This window comes from Psammomys obesus, unplaced genomic scaffold (assembly GCF_907164565.1).
Source record: "Psammomys obesus unplaced genomic scaffold, mPsaObe1.curated_primary_1811, whole genome shotgun sequence".
Lineage (NCBI taxonomy): Eukaryota > Metazoa > Chordata > Mammalia > Rodentia > Muridae > Psammomys > Psammomys obesus.
In genome coordinates this window covers 6,218,347-6,235,725 of record NW_026596057.1, presented here as the reverse complement: position 1 = coordinate 6,235,725, position 17,379 = coordinate 6,218,347, and the positions used below count along the sequence as shown (strand labels likewise).

Here is a 17,379-nt window from a genome sequence, read left to right as displayed (position 1 = left end):
ATGGAAGTGCTACTCAAACCTCACACTTTTATCACACAAGTCTAAAATTCATTGCTGGCAGTGACTGACAATATTCCCAGCTTGGTGTCTGTCACCTTTGAGGATTGTTTTGATACAGGCATAAAAGCAATGAGATTTAATTCATGTCACAGCAAAAGCAGGAATGTTCGGAACAAGCAGCTTTCATTCTCCAGTTCTGCCATCCCCAGCCAAATTGAGCGCTGAAAGAGTTCTGGGGGCAAAAAGCTACACGAACCAAACTCACGCGAACAGCAGGCAAACTGCAGAGAAGGCCTCTTTTCTTTCCTTTCTTTGGCACCATTTGAAAGCATTCAGGGCCCGTACCTTGTTCTCTGGTGGTGTAAAATCTTTCTTTTTACCATCACTCAGCACATCAGCCTGAGGTGGAGGGACCGTGTTCTTTCTAATGGTTGCCCCATATTAGGTGTCCTTATCATGGAGATTTTGAGGCACATGGGAAACATGCAAACTCCTGCCTCCCCAGAAATGCATAACGAGGAGTTATGCTGAGTTCTTTTCGCATAGCTCTGTGCCAGTTGAACCTAGCCATTCCATAACAAGTGTTCTCAGGCATCACCGTGGTATTTTCTCACTGTTTCTCGGCTTTCTCAGCTTTCCAGTGCGAAGCCTTATCCAAGCCACGGTGGGGCCACATGAAATGTCTCCCCAGCCCTTCTGAAGCGTTCCAAAGTGGATCCAGTTGTGAGTTCTCCTGCGAACGAGGATTTGAATTGAAGGGATCAAAAAGGCTTCAGTGTGGCCCAAGAGGGGAGTGGGACAGCAAAAAGCCCACATGTTCAGGTGAGTTTTTTTTTTTTTTTTTACTTTATTGTGTGTGTGTGTGTGTGTGCACTCTAAGACTCATGTGTGGAGATCAGAGGACAACCTGGCAGAAGTTGATTTTTATATGTGTCCCGTCATGTGGGTCCCAGAAATGAAGTTCAAGTCTTTAGGATTGGCAGCAAATGCCTTTACCTGCTGAGCCATCTCTCTGCCCCCCTGCAGACATACACACTTTGGGTTCCACTGTAAGACAGAAGCTATTGAGCATCTTTGTGGCTTGGCTGCCCTGAGACACACGCTATAGCCCCCTGCTGACTCCTCTGAATGGCTTCTCTCTTCCAGCTGTGAGATGTGAAGCTGTCCCTCAACCTCAGAATGGCTCCATGGAGTGTGCCCATGCGGCAACTGGAAAATTCACCTACAAGTCTTCGTGTGCCTTTCAGTGCAACGAGGGCTTTGAATTACAAGGATCAGCTCAACTGGAGTGCACATCCCAGGGAGAGTGGAGCGAAGGAGTCCCCTCCTGCCGAGGTAATGCTGAGTTGAGGCTCACAAGACACACACCAACCTAGCAGTTTTGTGGTAAGGTTTTTGTGACTCTTACCACGGACGTGTCGTTTGCAGCGGTCCAATGCTCCAGCCTCGATGTCCCAGGAAAGATAAACGTGAGCTGCAGTGGCGCAGCGGTCTTCGGCACGGTGTGTGAATTTACGTGTCCTGATGGATGGGCACTCAACGGATCTTCAGTTCTGACATGTGGTGCCACAGGACGCTGGTCCGGGACGATGCCTACCTGTGAAGGTGATGCAAAGATCCATGCTGGTTGCCTGGGGGAGAAGAGAGGAGGAAGGGTGTTGCATTGCGAAGGGAGCTAACTATCCACTGTGTCCCAGCCAGGATGGTAGGTTGTAGAGATGGATAGAAAGAAAACAGAAAATGACGCACGTCCACGGAACAGGCAGAACGCCGCGTTCTGACCTGCCATTCCACTTCCCTCTCCAACACCCCTCCCTGCTCCCTCAGGGTGGGATTCTGGTAATCAGAAAGGGGGGATCTAGAGACTAAAGGAGGAGTAGGAGATAAGAAATACGAGAGAGAAGACCTGGGTAGTTCACTGTTAAAGGATGCGTGCGCGCTTACGTTCTTACGCAGCCTCAATGGCGCTTTGAGGAATTGTTTACATCTTCCACCCCAAGTCTCTGCTTCATACACTTGACGACACGGCTCCTCCTCTAATAGTAATGACTATGCAGAGAAAAGGCTAACTGACAGGGCCGAGAGACCCTAAAGCCAAGCGTTGCTCATACGGTTTCCTCCTCATCTGTTTCCTCAGCCCCCACCAACCCCACCCGTCCCTTGGTAGTTGCACTTTCTGCGGCGGGGACCTCGCTCCTGGCATCGTCCTCATTTCTCTACTTGTTGCTGAGATACTTCCGGAAGAAAGGTAAATTCACGCATCCATTCCAAAAAATGATTTCGAAAATTATATATATATATATATATATATGAAAATTATATGTGTGTGTGTATGTATGTATATATGTATATGTGTGTGTGTGTGACTGATGAGCTATGGTCTCTCAAAAATTTTCATTAGAATCTAGAAAGTAGAACCGAATTATTAGATAGCCTCAGTAAATGCCAATGTAATCAAGCAAAAGTTTCAGGACAAGGCTTTATGACTCAACTCAGTGTTGAAAAAGTTTTAGGAAGCCTGTGTTAGCTGTGCTGACACTGCTTAGCTCCAGGGGGCGCTACTCACCTCAAATTCCACGGTGCCCCTGGAGTCGCTCAAGCAGAATTACAGAGTTACACCATGATTCTATTGGGAGAATAAGTACAATGCTTTCAAGTAGCAGAGAATCGCTTGGGACAGTCTAAATTTGTGAATGATAAGTATATCCTTATCAGAATATATATATATATTATCAGGATATATATGTAAATATATATCTGCAACTATTTCCTGGTGTCAGGAATCTGCTGTGTTCTTTGAATGCTCCTTCCTCTGCATTTTACCTTAATTGCCACCACATGTTAATTACAGAGCCTCCGTAATAATGAGAGTATAAGCCCAGATGAGTCAAATAAATCTGATTTGCTTAAAGGTCATTAGTCCAAATTAATCTTTTTCTTTCTCTTGCAGCAAAGAAGTTTGTCCCTGCTAGGTAAGTTGAGTTCTTACATAAAGCATGCTATTTAATACTCCATACATTTTTTTTTCTCTGTATGTGGGAGAGCGGCGTTTGACATACTTTCCTCTTGTTTCCACAGCAGCTGCCAAAGCCTCCAATCTTTTGGAAACTATCAAGCACCTTCTTATAGCATCTAAAATCAAGACAATCAATCAGGTATGGCTTGGGCAGGTCATGTTAATGAGAGAAAATCCCCTTTATGAATGGCATTTCTCCTTGACACCCTCAATCCTGCCATTGCTTAGAGGGAACCCCCACCTTCATGATAATGCATAGACAGTTGTTTCTTTTTGTGTGTCTTTTTTGGATCTATTCCCTTGTGGATGACCATGGTGGGGGTGGGGGTGGGGGTGATGGTGAAAGCTGGCTCCACTCAGCAGCTGAATTCCTAAGCTAGGGAGTCTGGGAGGGGGTGGGGGAGGCTATTCCTGCATTCCTCTGTGATGAAGAAAACCAGGCACAGAATTTACGGGAACTTGCCCGAGTTTTCAAAGCTACTGTGCAGTGTCACTGAGACTCAAATACCAGCAGTAGCATGATCTGAAATCTGTGATCTTCAGTATCCACATTGCTTCTGGGAGTATGTCTGAAAGGTCAAGACCTTTTAAATATTTTTTTTTCTTAATGAATAGAATTTTTGGTGTAGTTTGGGGCTTAGAGAAAGATTGATCAGAAATTTGTAAAGGCAAAGTAATTTGCCTTTTTAGACCCCTTCCTTAATTTTCTTCTAGTAACAACTTTCATTAGCATAGTTATTAATGGTGAATTACTATTAATTAAAGCCCAAGATGCACTAGGGTTCATTCTTTGGGTTATATACTCCGTACGTTTAACAGGTAAACATGACCTGTCTCTACCATTATTACAGTGTCATACAGATCAGTTTCATTATTATAACTGAATGATATTGGGAGTTCATTTCTAGGCCACCTTCAAGTCACAGCCTGCTTCAAGGGTGTATCTTGTTGTTGCTTCCAGCATGCAGGTTATTTGAGAGACGTTCACACTTGCTTGTATTTGCAGGAGCACAGGTGCATCCTGGGAAATAGAAAGCTATGCTGAAGGCGGCAGAAAATGAACTGTCTGAGGAATTCTGGATTCTCTTGTCTTCTTGGTAACTGGGAGCCTGACTCCATGGATCAACACTCAGTGACAAGGCGCCCAGCCCTCCACCAGAATGACTCAGTTTCTTTTTTTTCCTAGCCGCGGTATCTGCTGGCCACAGAAGGTGGAGGGTACGCTCTTCAAAAAGAGAGTGAATAGGCCAAGGGGCCTGGCACAGCAGAATCCTTTCCGACTCCCTTAGTCACGCTGGACTTTGGGAAAAGAAACAGCATTTTGTGGCCTTGTTTCTTTTGTTTGTCCCACACACGGTGTTTCAACTGCTAATGCTGTTATTGTTGTCAGCAGTGGAAAATAATATTTATCAGCAGTTTTGAACAAACAATTTTCTGGTTCTATCTTTTAAAAAAAAAAAAGAGGCAAAAGTGTTATATTCTCAGGTTATGGCATGGGAGTGTCATCAGGGGTACAAGGTGCAAATCCTGATGAGTACTACCCATTACGACTGGTGGGCAGACTCACCAGCTTTATCCCCATGGGATTCAGTGGTCTCTGAAGTTTTCTTGGACATTGTATTTTGTGTCCTTGAATCCAGCATGATGTCTATCACTCTTAATTCAGGTTCAGGGTCAAAAAACAATAAAAAACAAACAAAACCAAACAGAATCCAGTGACTTATCAAGGCAAAAGTTATTCTAAATCTATTATTATTATTATTAGCAAACCCTAATGTTATATCTGCAGTAAACTTACTTTCAAAGTGAGAAATTAGTGCAGACCCTGAGTATTTTAGTGTAGCTGGTTTTAAGACATGGTACTATCAAAAGAATAGAAGTTGAAGAGAGAGTTTGTATGTTTGGGGGATTTTTTTTTCTTCCTCAAAAAAATTATTTTTTTCTGGAAGAAAAAAAACTTCCTTGAGGCCAGATGTTCTGATTTAATAAACAAATAAATGCTAAAAAGGAAAGGCACATTTTAAAAAGTATTTGTGTAAGAGCGTGTCAAAATGTGAGTGTGCTTTGCATTCCTATAAAGGTGGTTTTCCTACGTGACAAACGGATGCCTGATTCTTGTATGTGGAATAGGATTCTAAATCCATGACGAGGATTTACCACATAATGGATCCAGGCAGCAGAGTTTTAAAGAGTAAAGGTGTGAGGCAGCTACTCTGGTTGTTCATATGTCCTAGAGGAGGGGAAAGCTGTGAACACTATGATTATGTGGTTTTTCAGAGATTAAAATTCCTAAGGAATTTCACCCACAGCAGGCAATCGCAAATGCTTGGTCAGTAAGAGTCAAAGGTGTCCCAACTTCCAAAGTAATGTATTAGAGAAAGATTTTCTTTTGAAAGTTCCTTGCTGAATAGTGGCACTGGGAGAGTCAACAATGAACAGGGTAGTATGATAAGCAGTAGGAAGAAAGGGAAGAAAGAGAGGAGCAAAAGTGATATCTAGAGCGAGCAAGCGAGAGAGTAGCTGTTGTTATAAATGTAAATGATTACGTATTTTGTATCAGAAATAATGGTGTGAAATATAAATGTGGTCTGTATCTGAGGTTTATAAAGGTATTTTAAATTATGATTTAAAATATTTTATGGTTTACGCGTATGTGTTTATTTAAATATGTCAACCTTATTGTATTCACATGTCAGTAAACTGTTTGGCAATAAATGTGTTTCTACTTATCTTTGTATATTTTAATTTTTTAGGCATCGAGATAAAAAAATCTGTGTGCCATAAAATTTACATTTTGATTGATTGATTGATTGATTAATTAATTAATTAATTAATTAATGTGTGTATGTTTGTGTGTGTGTGTGTGTGTGTATGTTGGGGCCTGTGGGTTTTGTGTGTGTGAATGTGTGGAGAGCAGAGGACATCTTTTGAGGAGTCAGCTCTCTCTTTTCACCATGGGTTTGAGTGGCAAGTGCTTTTATTCACTGGGGAATTTTGCTGGCACAAAATTCTCCCTTCTAAAATGGAATATCAGGCAATCGTATACCTAACTTCGCAACATTTCATTTGCCTTGGAATAGAAATTGCCATGGAATTGTCCCTCACAATCTTTTAAATTTTAAATCTTTTAAATCTTCTAAATTTCTTGTATATTCATATGCACAGGAATGTCCACCATCAAGCACCTCTCTACACTCTCACCCATTCTTATAAATTGCAGGCTCACTCCCTTACACTAATAGGCGCATTCTCACACTTATGCCCTGCAAGCACACTGTCTCAGACTACAACACTCTTTGCATATACTCTACTTTTTGAATGAGTTTTTGCTTATGACAGTTTACCTTTCCTGAACTCCTTTTGCTTCCTTTTAAACCCCACCCTTCCACCCCATGGAGAACTCTGTTTTCTTTCTGACAGTGCCTAGGGTCTGCAGCTCTGTTGCCCTTAGCGCCTTCTACTAGAGCAAAGGAAACCCTGTTTTTACCAGATGTTTGTACAGAATGGTGACTGCCTTCCTTCTTGTCTCACTAAGTTCCAGATTACGCCTACCCCTTCCTCCATCTTCTTCCCACATCCTCTTCTTCCCTTTTCCTCCCCTCCATGGCAATACTATTCTACACTCTGTCTATGGATTTGCCTATTCAGCACATTTGATATACACAGAGTACCAGATGACCTTCTGCCTAGTTCTTTTTACTTAGCGTACTGTTTTCTAGCCTCCTCCATGGTGTAACATGTATCAACACTTCATTGGAATTATATTCTTTGTAGGGATTGACCAGATTTTGTGGCTGCGCTACTCAGGCCATTTTCTCTGGGTATCTTTCCACATTTTGACTACTGTGAATAATGCTGCTGTGAACATCCACGTGTGACTGTTTGAGGTGCAACCTTCTCTCCGTCATCTTAGCGTATGTCTGGAGGCAGGTCATGTAGGTTTTGGAGGAACCTTCCAGCTCTCTCCTGAAGAGGCTGCTCCGTTTTACAGTCATACAGGCAACGGGCAGGGCCAATTTCTCCACATTCTCACTAATACTTCCCATTGTCTCTCTTTGGTCATCACTGTTCTAGCATGCACAAGAGTGCCAATACCAAAAGATGTCCAAACGTATTAATAATCTAAGAGTCACCAAGACCAAGGAAGTGAAGTCATTGCTGCCTGCCAGTCGGAGTTGCTGTAAAGCAAAAGAGTTCGTGTTCACTGACACCAAGGATTTAATGATAATCCCCCAAGCCTAGATTCACAATGAGCTTCTCCCCTACCAATATATACATTCTTCCTGCTGCTGCTGTTAATAGGCCTGATATGGGCAAAATTTACCTAATTCGTTGGTCACCTTGAGCTGTGACATACAGGTTGCTTCGGTCTAGGAGGCTGCTAACCCTGATTCTCGAGCTGTGGGTCCTGAGCGGAATTATATCACTGGGTCTCCTGGCCCTTCACTCACATACACACTCCTGTTTCTCAGAAAGCCCGGTCATCGCTTCAACCTCCTGACCTGTTGATGGGGCTATTGCATGCATGAGATCCCTGTAAGCATGAGTTCAAGCCAGGGAGATCATTCCAACAGGCAGTGCTGCTTACTCAGTAGGTTATAAGAAAGCAAGCGAGCACATAAAGGGGGGGTGTATGTTGGCAAGTTCCCGGGGATGACAGCCAGTGGGAGTTGGGGGTGGATTAAGGAGCAAGGAGCTCTGAAATTACCTAAGAACAAATAAAATTTCTTTTTAATGTACTAGTAATAGGAACTGGTAATAGTTCCTCTTCTATTGTGTTTTAGATTTTAAAAAAGGTTATTAATATGACCTGCTAAGTTCTATTGTTGCTATTGTTATTACTATTTTATGTTTATTTGTGTGTTTGTGTTGTCACATATGATCCATGGTGTTTATGATTATTACTAACTTACTTACATTGTAAATATTATTATGTCAGTGACTTGCTTCAGATTGCCTTTAACTGGCTGAATTCAAATATCCTATGCTGTCTTATCGCCTTCACATTTTATGCTCAAGGTATTCCCAGGTCCCCAAAGCATCGTAGGGTAAAAAGTTAAAGCCTTGGGGGAGTGTGTATAGGATTCTACGTTCAGAAGAGCCATTAACAAGGACCTCCACTAGGGGGTGTACAGGAAAAGTGAGGACCTGAGTTGAGTCAAGTCTTCCAGAGAGCTTAGCTACTGAAGTTCAGCAGCACGGTAATTAGCTCTGAAATAAGTTTCTATCCATGGTACTACCAGGGCCTCCTATCCCACAGGCAGGGGCTTACGAGACCAAACAACAAGAGCAACAAAGGGAAGCAGGAAGGGAAGAAAGGACACACAGGTGAACAGAAATGACTGGGAAGATGTGGGGAAGAATCCAGTTGCCATAGCTCCTGGTCGGCTACCGTGTTCTCAAGGCAAATGACTGAGACCAGTTTTAGAAAGGGGTGGGGAGAGAGAAAGAGAGATGAGAAAGGGGAAGAAAGGGGGAGGAGGATGTGAGACTGGGTTAGAGAAATGAAAGCGTGCAAGTGCCCTGCTGGTGGCACTTGGCACATTCTTCCTGAGCATAACACACCCTCCTTGTGCAAGAACCCAGAGCCCCAGGTGCTGAAGGCTGAGGGCTGCAGAGGGACTGCGGAGAGAGCCAGGAAGCCATGGTGAGCCTCCCAGACTACAATATCTCTATATATTCAAATGTTTCCTTGGGGTTGAAGGGGCAGGTGGCAAGGGGCAAGAAGCTGTCTATCATTTCTGGTTTTAAGAGAGACAAAAACAACAACAAAGAGAATGCATATTGTCTCAAAAAAAAAAAAAAGTGACTCTAGTGACTGTTTCTTGGTGTTTGCCCTGAAGAGATGCTGGCAGAGCTACTGTTGAGACTAGGACTCTACAATGACACAAGTGGCTACCTGAGAAGTGATTACAGTTCTAGGATGTACAGGAAGCCTATGGCTTTGTAGTTTGAGTTAAAAATGTATTGCTTCTTACTTGGGAAAAAAAAATGAATTGCTTCCCTTTCCTGTGTCTGGCTATATTATTCATTCATGTATTTGAGGCATGAATCCATCATGACCTAGTGTTAACAGACAGCAAATTTGAACTTCACTGAACACTAAGAGCATTAAACACTTGCCCCCCCCCCGAATAAGGTTCAGTTTGATCTAAAGCTCAAATGAAAAGTAGGTACAAAGATTACTAAAATACAGGAAAATATCACATCAATAATGATCACCAGTGGTGGGACTAAAACACAGAAGCTCAATGAAATAAAGCAGTACACCAATTTGGAGTCAATTTGACGCTATTACCTTTCAGCCATGCCCCAAATATTTTACCTTGCATAAGGTAGGTATTGGGTTGATGTGCTTTATACCGTATTTGAAGGAAATTGTAGGGCACTGCCTCAAGGTGAAGGTGATGTAAGTTTGTAGCTCAGAGTTTAAGTGTCATTTTACCCTTCGTTTGCAGGGTTTTCCGTGGAGCTATCGGAGTACTCAAAGAGGCTCATGGCGCACTCTCCAGCTGTGGGTCTGGACAGTGCTCTGTTGTGGTATGTCATTCGCATTTCGCTAAGCCTGAGAGTGTATAGTTGAAGGGAAAGCAATCAGGCAGGTGGCCATTTGTTCTTTTAAGGACTCACTGCTCTCCTCCTCACATTCAGCACTTTCCTGAGCCCCCTAAGGTTACCTTTGCGTGCCAAAGTCCCACGTGAAGTGCCCCGAATCCTGATAACTGCACAATAGCCCTCCCTTCCGAAGGGGTGCAGTTCATCGAGAAAACTCTAATAAGGCACTTATTGCCTGTAGCACTTATTTTACATTCCGCTTTCCACTTCTAGTTTCACTGTGCACCAAATGAACTTCTACAGTCCAGAGAATGGGCTGCTTGAGGGCGGGTGTGTGTGTGTGTGTGTGTGTGTGTGTGTGTGTGTGTGTGTGTGTGTGTTTGGGGGGGTTTGTCTTTCTACTGATCTTTCATGTCTCAGCCTTAGAGACTCTTTATCAATAAATCTGAACCTTTTAAACCATTTCCTCAGAAAACTCATGTTTCCTTCTTCTCTCACTTGGATTTTCAGCTCAGAGCAAGTGAACACACTCTGTCTTTTTTTTTTAAATTTTCTTTACTTTTGAGTGTTTTATACATGCGCAGTAAAATATGATCATAGCTGTGTACCGTTTTCCCCTTGAGCTCCCCTCACGCCCCTCCCAATGCCACCACTCCCCACTTCCTGACTGTCCGTCTTTCCTTTTTCCTTCCTTTTGTTTTTGATAACCTGCTAAGCCCAGTGGGCGCTGCCCACGGGTGCATGGCTGCGGGCCACTCACCGGAGCGTGGGAAACTGAGCAGTGGCCACACCCTCAAAAAGAATGATGCCCACAGCTCCTCAGTAAGGGGTGGGGCTGGAGAGCCTACCCCACCTCTGCTTGATCTGGAGTAGGTCTCCTGCAGATGCAGAGAAGCCCAGCTGCTCTAGAGTGCATTAACCAAGTCCTGTGCGGAAGACAGCCTTTCCATTAACTGCTCTCTACATAAAAAGACATTTTTCTGACACTGGATGAGAACAGCTCAGGACTACCAGCTTAAGCACAAACTTTCAGAAGGCATTGTTGGTATGTCTCTACAGTACTCTAGCTTGTGAAGAAAAAACTCAGGGAGCTGATGGCTATAAAATCTTTTTACAGTAAAATCATAGTCCACATAGATCATACCATACTTAAAATGTCCATTGTGTACAATTATGCCTTTTATTTGGTTTCTTTAAACCTCTCATGCTTAAAGCCCCCATGTATTTGTTGGACTCCATTACTTGAGTATCTTTGGACATAGAACATGATGTAAACAATTTTGTGTTCTTTATATCATATTTATGTATGTTGCTCTTTCTTTACTATGAATTTAGATACACAACAATTGGACTATGTCTTAAGACTTTCCCAGAAGCAGCTTCTTCTACAATAAAGTACTTTTGATATTACAAAAAGTATTTAAAATTATATCATTGTTCTTCCTTATCCTATTTTATTTTACCTGAAAGAGAAATTTTATATGTCTACTATGACAACGGTAATAAACATTGGCCTTCAGAAAGTTATCTCAGGATTGAAAAGTATAGCATGGATTTTAGAGCTGGATTACATTATACTTTAATTAATTCTTAGTGACACACATTTCTAAATTATGTTGGATAAATTTCACTTGAAAGAATTTTGAGAAAGATTTTTCATTAAAATAAATCTTCAAAGATGTATTTATATGTTATAGTCCTTGAGTAGAAAACAATTCTATATTTTCTTAAAAAGAGAGAGTGTGTGTCTGGATTCTGATCCAAGTCTGCCAATGGCTAATTCTGTGACCCTGAGACTCTTGCCTCCTCTCCTGGTCTCTTGGCTCTTCATCTCTGAGTGATGAGCAGCCTGCATCTGTGCTGGTCCATAGAGGACTCTGTGAGTCATCATATTCTCTGCGGGTGTTTTTCAGATTTCCTGACTCACCATGGGACTCAGTGTTGGACTTACCATTACTCTGAAAAACCCATGAACTGGGAAAGTGCTCGAAAGTTCTGCAAGAAAAATTACACAGACTTAGTTGCCATACAAAATAAGAGAGAAATTGACTATTTGGAGAAGACATTGCCCAGAAGCCCTACTTACTACTGGATAGGAATCCGGAAAATTGGAAACACATGGACGTGGGTGGGAACCAACAAGCCCCTCACTAAAGAAGCGGAGAACTGGGGAACTGGGGAACCCAACAACAAGAAGTCCAAAGAAGACTGTGTAGAGATCTACATCAAGAGGGAAAGAGACTCAGGAAAATGGAATGACGACGCCTGCCACAAGCGAAAGGCAGCTCTCTGCTACACAGGTGGGCAGCGGCCGGACCCCTGTCCTGCTCTGACTTAGGAGGACCAAAGTTAGCTTAATCAGACTCACTACCCAGGAACTGCTAGTTCACTCTAAAACAATCCTCAGTAAGCCTTAAGCATAGCACTTCTGGGCATTCTGAATGTAAAGCTCATCCCTGTACTCAACAGCTAAATTAAGTTCTATCCAAGTTGTAAGTATGTGATGTGGGAAGCAGGGATAGACAGCCTGTGCCCCAGTGACAGACAGAAAGACGATGCTGAGAGCTCGGTGGTTTTTCAAGGAACATCTCTAACACCTGCACAACCATGTACAGAACCACTGTGAGTTAATTCATTCTAAAAGCAAATAAATGTCCGTGGCCAAATGACTAGTAAATCCCACAAATAAAAATTTTAGCATGTATTATTATGCAAAACTGTTATGAATATTTAAGCAAATCTTCCTTATGCATTATAATAGTGTCAAACAAAGCTTTCTTTGTGTGAGGAAGGGATAATGGATGTAATGACACTAAAATCCCTTTGTCTGATCTGTTTATAGCCTCTTGCCAGCTAGGGTCTTGCAGTGGCCATGGAGAATGTGTGGAAACCATCAACAACCACACCTGCAACTGTGATGTGGGGTATTATGGGCCCCAGTGCCAGTATGGTAAACCTCTTCTTTTTCAATTCTTGCTGTTGTTGTTTGTTTGCATCTTCCTGCCAATAGTCACCAGAACCACAACAGGTTAGGGTAGCAGCTGGTTGAGACAAAATGATACCAGTTGGGACAAAATAGTGTGAGCCATTCTAAGAAACGAGAAGTTCTGAACAGAAAAGTAAGCTTTCACAATATTATCTTCCTGTAAAGATTTCATAAGTTAGCATGCAGTTTCAATTTACCTTACAAGTGTTTTGAAGTATCTCAAGGAACTTGTTGAGATTTGTCAAAGCCGAGCAAATTACAGTGAGAAACTGGGTGTTGTAGATTTTCAGTTTCAAAGATGTCATAATCTAATGAGCTTGCAGGATTAGGTAGAACTATGCAGTCTGACAGAACAATTCCATTTCTCAGTAGAAGAGTGAGGTATCTGGAAGGCACTCCTGCTCTTCTACAGAAAGGAGAACCACATGTGATAACACAGAATATGTCCCAGTTATTTAATCACGAATCCTACACACTTATTTTGGTTGTTTGGTTGTGTATTTCTCTAGAAATACCCAAATTATTATAGATTCTGTACTCATGGGATTTACAGTTAATGAATAGAAATTGTATGGGTTCAGTGATCAAGTTTGAAGGGAAATGTGGTGAACAGGGATAAGCTTGTGGAGAGATCTCCTAACACAATCGCTTGTCCTTCATTTGCAATGAGTGGCCACTCAGTGTCTTACCACCAGCGCTGAGGGCAGTTATCCTAGAAACAGCACAAAGGAACACTGCTAGGACAGCCAAGAAAGAGTCACGGGGAGCCCTATGAAGAAGCCCTACGGATGCCGTGGTAGAACTGGAACTCAGAGAATACACATACACAGCGTGAGACGCTTGGACTCAGCCAACAACTACTGAAAGGAACATCCGATCTTCTGAGTGAGGCTGGCTGAGTTTCAAAATATTTTTGATGTGTCTGATTCACACAGTAGAAAATCATAAGAAGAATAAAAGCGATGTTTTTTAAGGAATAAAGGACTGAAACTAAAATTAATTTCAGTATTAACCAACTGGATTAGATCTGACTAATTCACATAGCTTTGAAACGGTGACTCTTTTATAAAGCTTTACATCCACTATTCTGCTCTTTATGTGACTTCTTTTTAAACATCGTGTTTTCTCTTTTTGCTTTCCATCATATACTTTTCTGATTGCCTTGTTTGTTTTGTTTTTTGCTTTTCAAGACAGGGTTTTCCTGTGTAGTCCTGGCTGTCCTGGAACTCGCCCTGTAGAACAGGCTGGGCTCTAACTCAGAGGTCCTCCCTTCTCTGCCTCTGAGGACTAAGATTAAAGGTGGGCATCACCACCAGCTGGCTTCTGATTGGGTTTTTGTTTTTCTCTAGTAATTTCTCCTGGTTTATTCATTGGTACTTACCCAAGACCATATACTCTTAGTCTCAGCATCTATTTTTTTTTTCTGCTGCACTGTCCTGGTTTATTTTTTTCATCAAATTTCCTGAATTTTGTGAATTTATAGATCTATGTGATCTTTGGATTAGCAAATCTGTCTTTAGCCATGACTTCCATTTATGCCAAGGATGCTGTCTTGGATGTAACTCAAGTGTCCCCAGCCACTTTTCTTTTGTTTGTGTGTGTGTGTGTGTGTGTGTGTGTGTGTGTGATTGTAACTACAGTTACATGAAAATGACATGTGAAATGACTCTGGCATGCAATGCTATCATATCCTCCAACAATTGTATAAGATAACACACTGCAAATTCAACTTCCAAAATTCTACTTCTTTTGTCAGGCTGAAGAGATGAGTTAGCTTAAGAGCACTGACTGCTCTTAGAGCAGACCCGAGTTCCATTCCCAGTAACCACACGGTAGCTAACAGACATCTGTAACTCCATCTCTGATGATACAATGGCCCATTCTGGCCTCCTGAAGCTCTAGGCACACAAATAGATAGGCAAAACACTCACGTACATACAAGTCAATAAAGTGGTTTTTACTAATTAAAAAAATGGCACTATCGCACTTGCATGTAATGCCTGGTGATTACGTTCATGCCTTTTCCCCAACCCCTTTCTTCTTCCCAGCCAGGCCTCTTCTTCATGACATTTTACAACTTGTTACTTCTCCAATTTCACTCCTACTTGTGTCTACTGTGTTGGTCCTTGTTGTCTTTCTCCTGTCCCGAAGTTTAAATTAGTTCCCCTCAAATAAGTTGCTCATAATGGTAGACAAGCTGACCAATTAAAAATAATCCGAGCATGCCAGACACATATGCCCATCCACCCTTTAATTTGCCCCTATCATTTGTCTTGGTAAAAGTAGAGCTCATTAAGTTCCAAAACGATGCCTGATACTTAACAAGTGCTCAATAATGGAGTGGAAAAGATGAGTACTTTGCTTTTGCTCCTCTTTTCCCAAACATACCTCAAACTGTGCTCTGACACTCTTTCTAGCAATATCAATATTTTGGCAGTTTTCTACTTTCCACGTACAGTTTGCGTTCTATTGGCTTTGTGTATTGCCTTCTCTTGGATTCTGCATATGGATAACACACCTGATTATCTTCAAAGCACAGTTAGGAGACTGTGTCTTCTCAGACTATTTCTTTGGACCCCAAGACAGAAAAATGGTTAGCAAGTAGTAGAAACAAGACTCAGACCCATCAGATCCTCATAACTCTTCTCCACTCTGCTTCTTTCCCCATTCAAGTGGTCCAGTGTGAGCCTCTGAGGGCTCCTGAGCTGGGTACCATGGACTGCAGCCATCCCTTGGGAGACTTCAGCTTCCACTCACACTGTGCCTTCAACTGTTCTGAGGGGACAGAGCTGCTCGGGATTGGAGAAACACAGTGTGGACCATCTGGAAACTGGTCCTCTCTAGAGCCAATCTGCCAAGGTGAGTTGCGTTAGAATGGATCTTTGTTGTGGTGAGCTTGTGCTTATAATCTGAGAAAATATAGGGGGTCTTGCCTAGAAGTCTGCTTCTGCTGCTATATAATTTAACCCAACTTGGGTTGTAGTTTGATGCCTTTCAAGAGTTTTTGTTTTTTTCTCACTAAAAGGAAAGGCAAAACTCCCATACAAAACAAAACAATCCAAAAGTCTTCAAAGCCACCTGGCATTTTATGATTTATAGCAATATATAGAAGCTCTGTTTTGTATTTTATTTGTCTTGTGGTCCTCACATAAAGCCTTCATGAACCTCAGTTGAACTTTCCTCTCCTTCAACAACACCCATTTTATGTGGTGCCCTACTTAGCACCAACCAGTTCCCTTCAGAGGCCATAGAGGCCCTTCTTGATTGTTTCATTTGGTGGGTTCTTAGAGTCACCTTTTATTTGTTTTTCTCCAGTGTGAGCTCTCAAAAGAATAACAACTGCTGCGAAAACAAAGCCAAGCTCTTGATTGTTTTTATTTGAAACAGAGTAGGTTTTCGACTAACAAGGTTTGCCACATACAGATGGAAAAAAAAAAAAAAAAAAAAAAAAACTGGTGGGGTTTGTACTTACGAAGTTCTCATTAAGCTTTTTTACATTCATATTTCTAATTTCCTAGTTTGATTCTCTAAAGAAAACCAAAATCCACCATTGAAATCACAGAACTGAATTAATGTAACTGACGAATTGTATAAATGTTAAGCCTGCTTCAAGAAATGGGGGTGTCTGTCAAGCCTGCTTGAATAGATGTCACTACATGGGAGAGGGTTGAAATCTTTGTAATTGCCAAGAATGGCCCATGCATGCTCTTGAGTCCAAGGCTGTATGGTATTACATTTCCGGCAGTGCTGTTACCATGTCACCATGCTGTGGCGACCTCCTGCAATGGCTACCTTACACCAGCATGGGCTATCAATGCCTTCTTGGCTCCACATTACTCAATATCACATTAAGAAAACAAATCTGTAAGCATAGTCAAAAGTAATTCCTACACATTCGACATTTCTAGCTTTGTATGGATGTTTCCAATGATTAAGTCTGGAAGCTTTGGTCAAAAACTTGTGATTCGGGGCTGGAGAGAAGGTTCGGTGTTTAAAAGCACTGGCTCCTGTCAAAGGCCTGGGTTGGTCCACATTAGGCCTGTTCCAGCTTAGACTGTGCAGCACAAACATACATTCGAGAGTTGAACGAAAGGCCTCAGGAATGACCGTGACACTGGGAGTGAGACAAGAGAGGTTAAAGGGGGTGGTTTGAATGTGATCAAACTACAGTACACACAACCATCTCTGAAAATGCCACAATGAAACCCATCATTATGCATAATTAATTTCTGCTAACAAGAATGTGAAAAATGCCTCTGGTCCTGAATGCTCCTCTGTTTTGTCCTCACTGAAGTGACTCAGTGTGAGCCTCTAGCAGCACCTGATCTGGGCGCTATCGAATGCAGTCACCCCCTGGCCAACTTCAGTTTTACTTCTGCTTGCACCTTCACCTGCACAGAAGAAACTGACTTAATTGGGGAGAGGAAAACTGTCTGCGGATCCTCCGGCATCTGGTCTAGTCCGAGTCCAGTCTGTCAAAGTGAGTCATGTTGCTCAGAAACGCACAGGGCTTGAAGGTGGGGCTGATCAACCAGCAGGAGGTGGGAAAGATACAACAAATCATTAAATTCCACTTCCCTCAAGACATGCAGCCGACAAAGGAAGTTATATGCATATCTATACTATAAAATCCTTGGCTCTTCTTGGCCTCTCCTTTATTGTAATTATTTTATTTTCTCAATCTCAACTCTCCTCTTACTTTAAAACTTTAAACTCATTGTCTTCCTATTTATGTAATCCCACATTCATTTTCTTTCTTTCTTTCTTTCTTTCTTTCTTTCTTTCTTTCTTTTTTTCTTTCTTTCTTTCTTTCTTTCTTTCT

At 42.1% G+C, this 17,379-nt stretch overlaps 2 protein-coding genes across 2 annotated transcripts in view; both read left to right on the top strand.

The window, feature by feature from the left end:
* Positions 1-3,136, top strand: part of Sele (selectin E) — a 7,181-nt gene extending 4,045 nt beyond the window's left edge. Inside the window, exons 8-13 of the mRNA XM_055624694.1 lie at positions 634-822; positions 1,147-1,335; positions 1,429-1,605; positions 2,138-2,248; positions 2,951-2,972; positions 3,079-3,136. Of these exons, the coding sequence (XP_055480669.1) occupies positions 634-822; positions 1,147-1,335; positions 1,429-1,605; positions 2,138-2,248; positions 2,951-2,972; positions 3,079-3,136 (746 nt within the window). The remainder of the gene's footprint in view (positions 1-633; positions 823-1,146; positions 1,336-1,428; positions 1,606-2,137; positions 2,249-2,950; positions 2,973-3,078) is intronic.
* Positions 3,137-8,591: 5,455 nt separating this feature from the next.
* Sell (selectin L) overlaps positions 8,592-17,379 on the top strand; it is an 18,711-nt gene continuing 9,923 nt past the window's right edge. The window contains exons 1-6 of the mRNA XM_055624577.1: positions 8,592-8,663; positions 9,475-9,556; positions 11,485-11,871; positions 12,414-12,521; positions 15,231-15,416; positions 16,852-17,037. Of these exons, the coding sequence (XP_055480552.1) occupies positions 8,661-8,663; positions 9,475-9,556; positions 11,485-11,871; positions 12,414-12,521; positions 15,231-15,416; positions 16,852-17,037 (952 nt within the window). The 5' untranslated portion in view covers positions 8,592-8,660. The remainder of the gene's footprint in view (positions 8,664-9,474; positions 9,557-11,484; positions 11,872-12,413; positions 12,522-15,230; positions 15,417-16,851; positions 17,038-17,379) is intronic.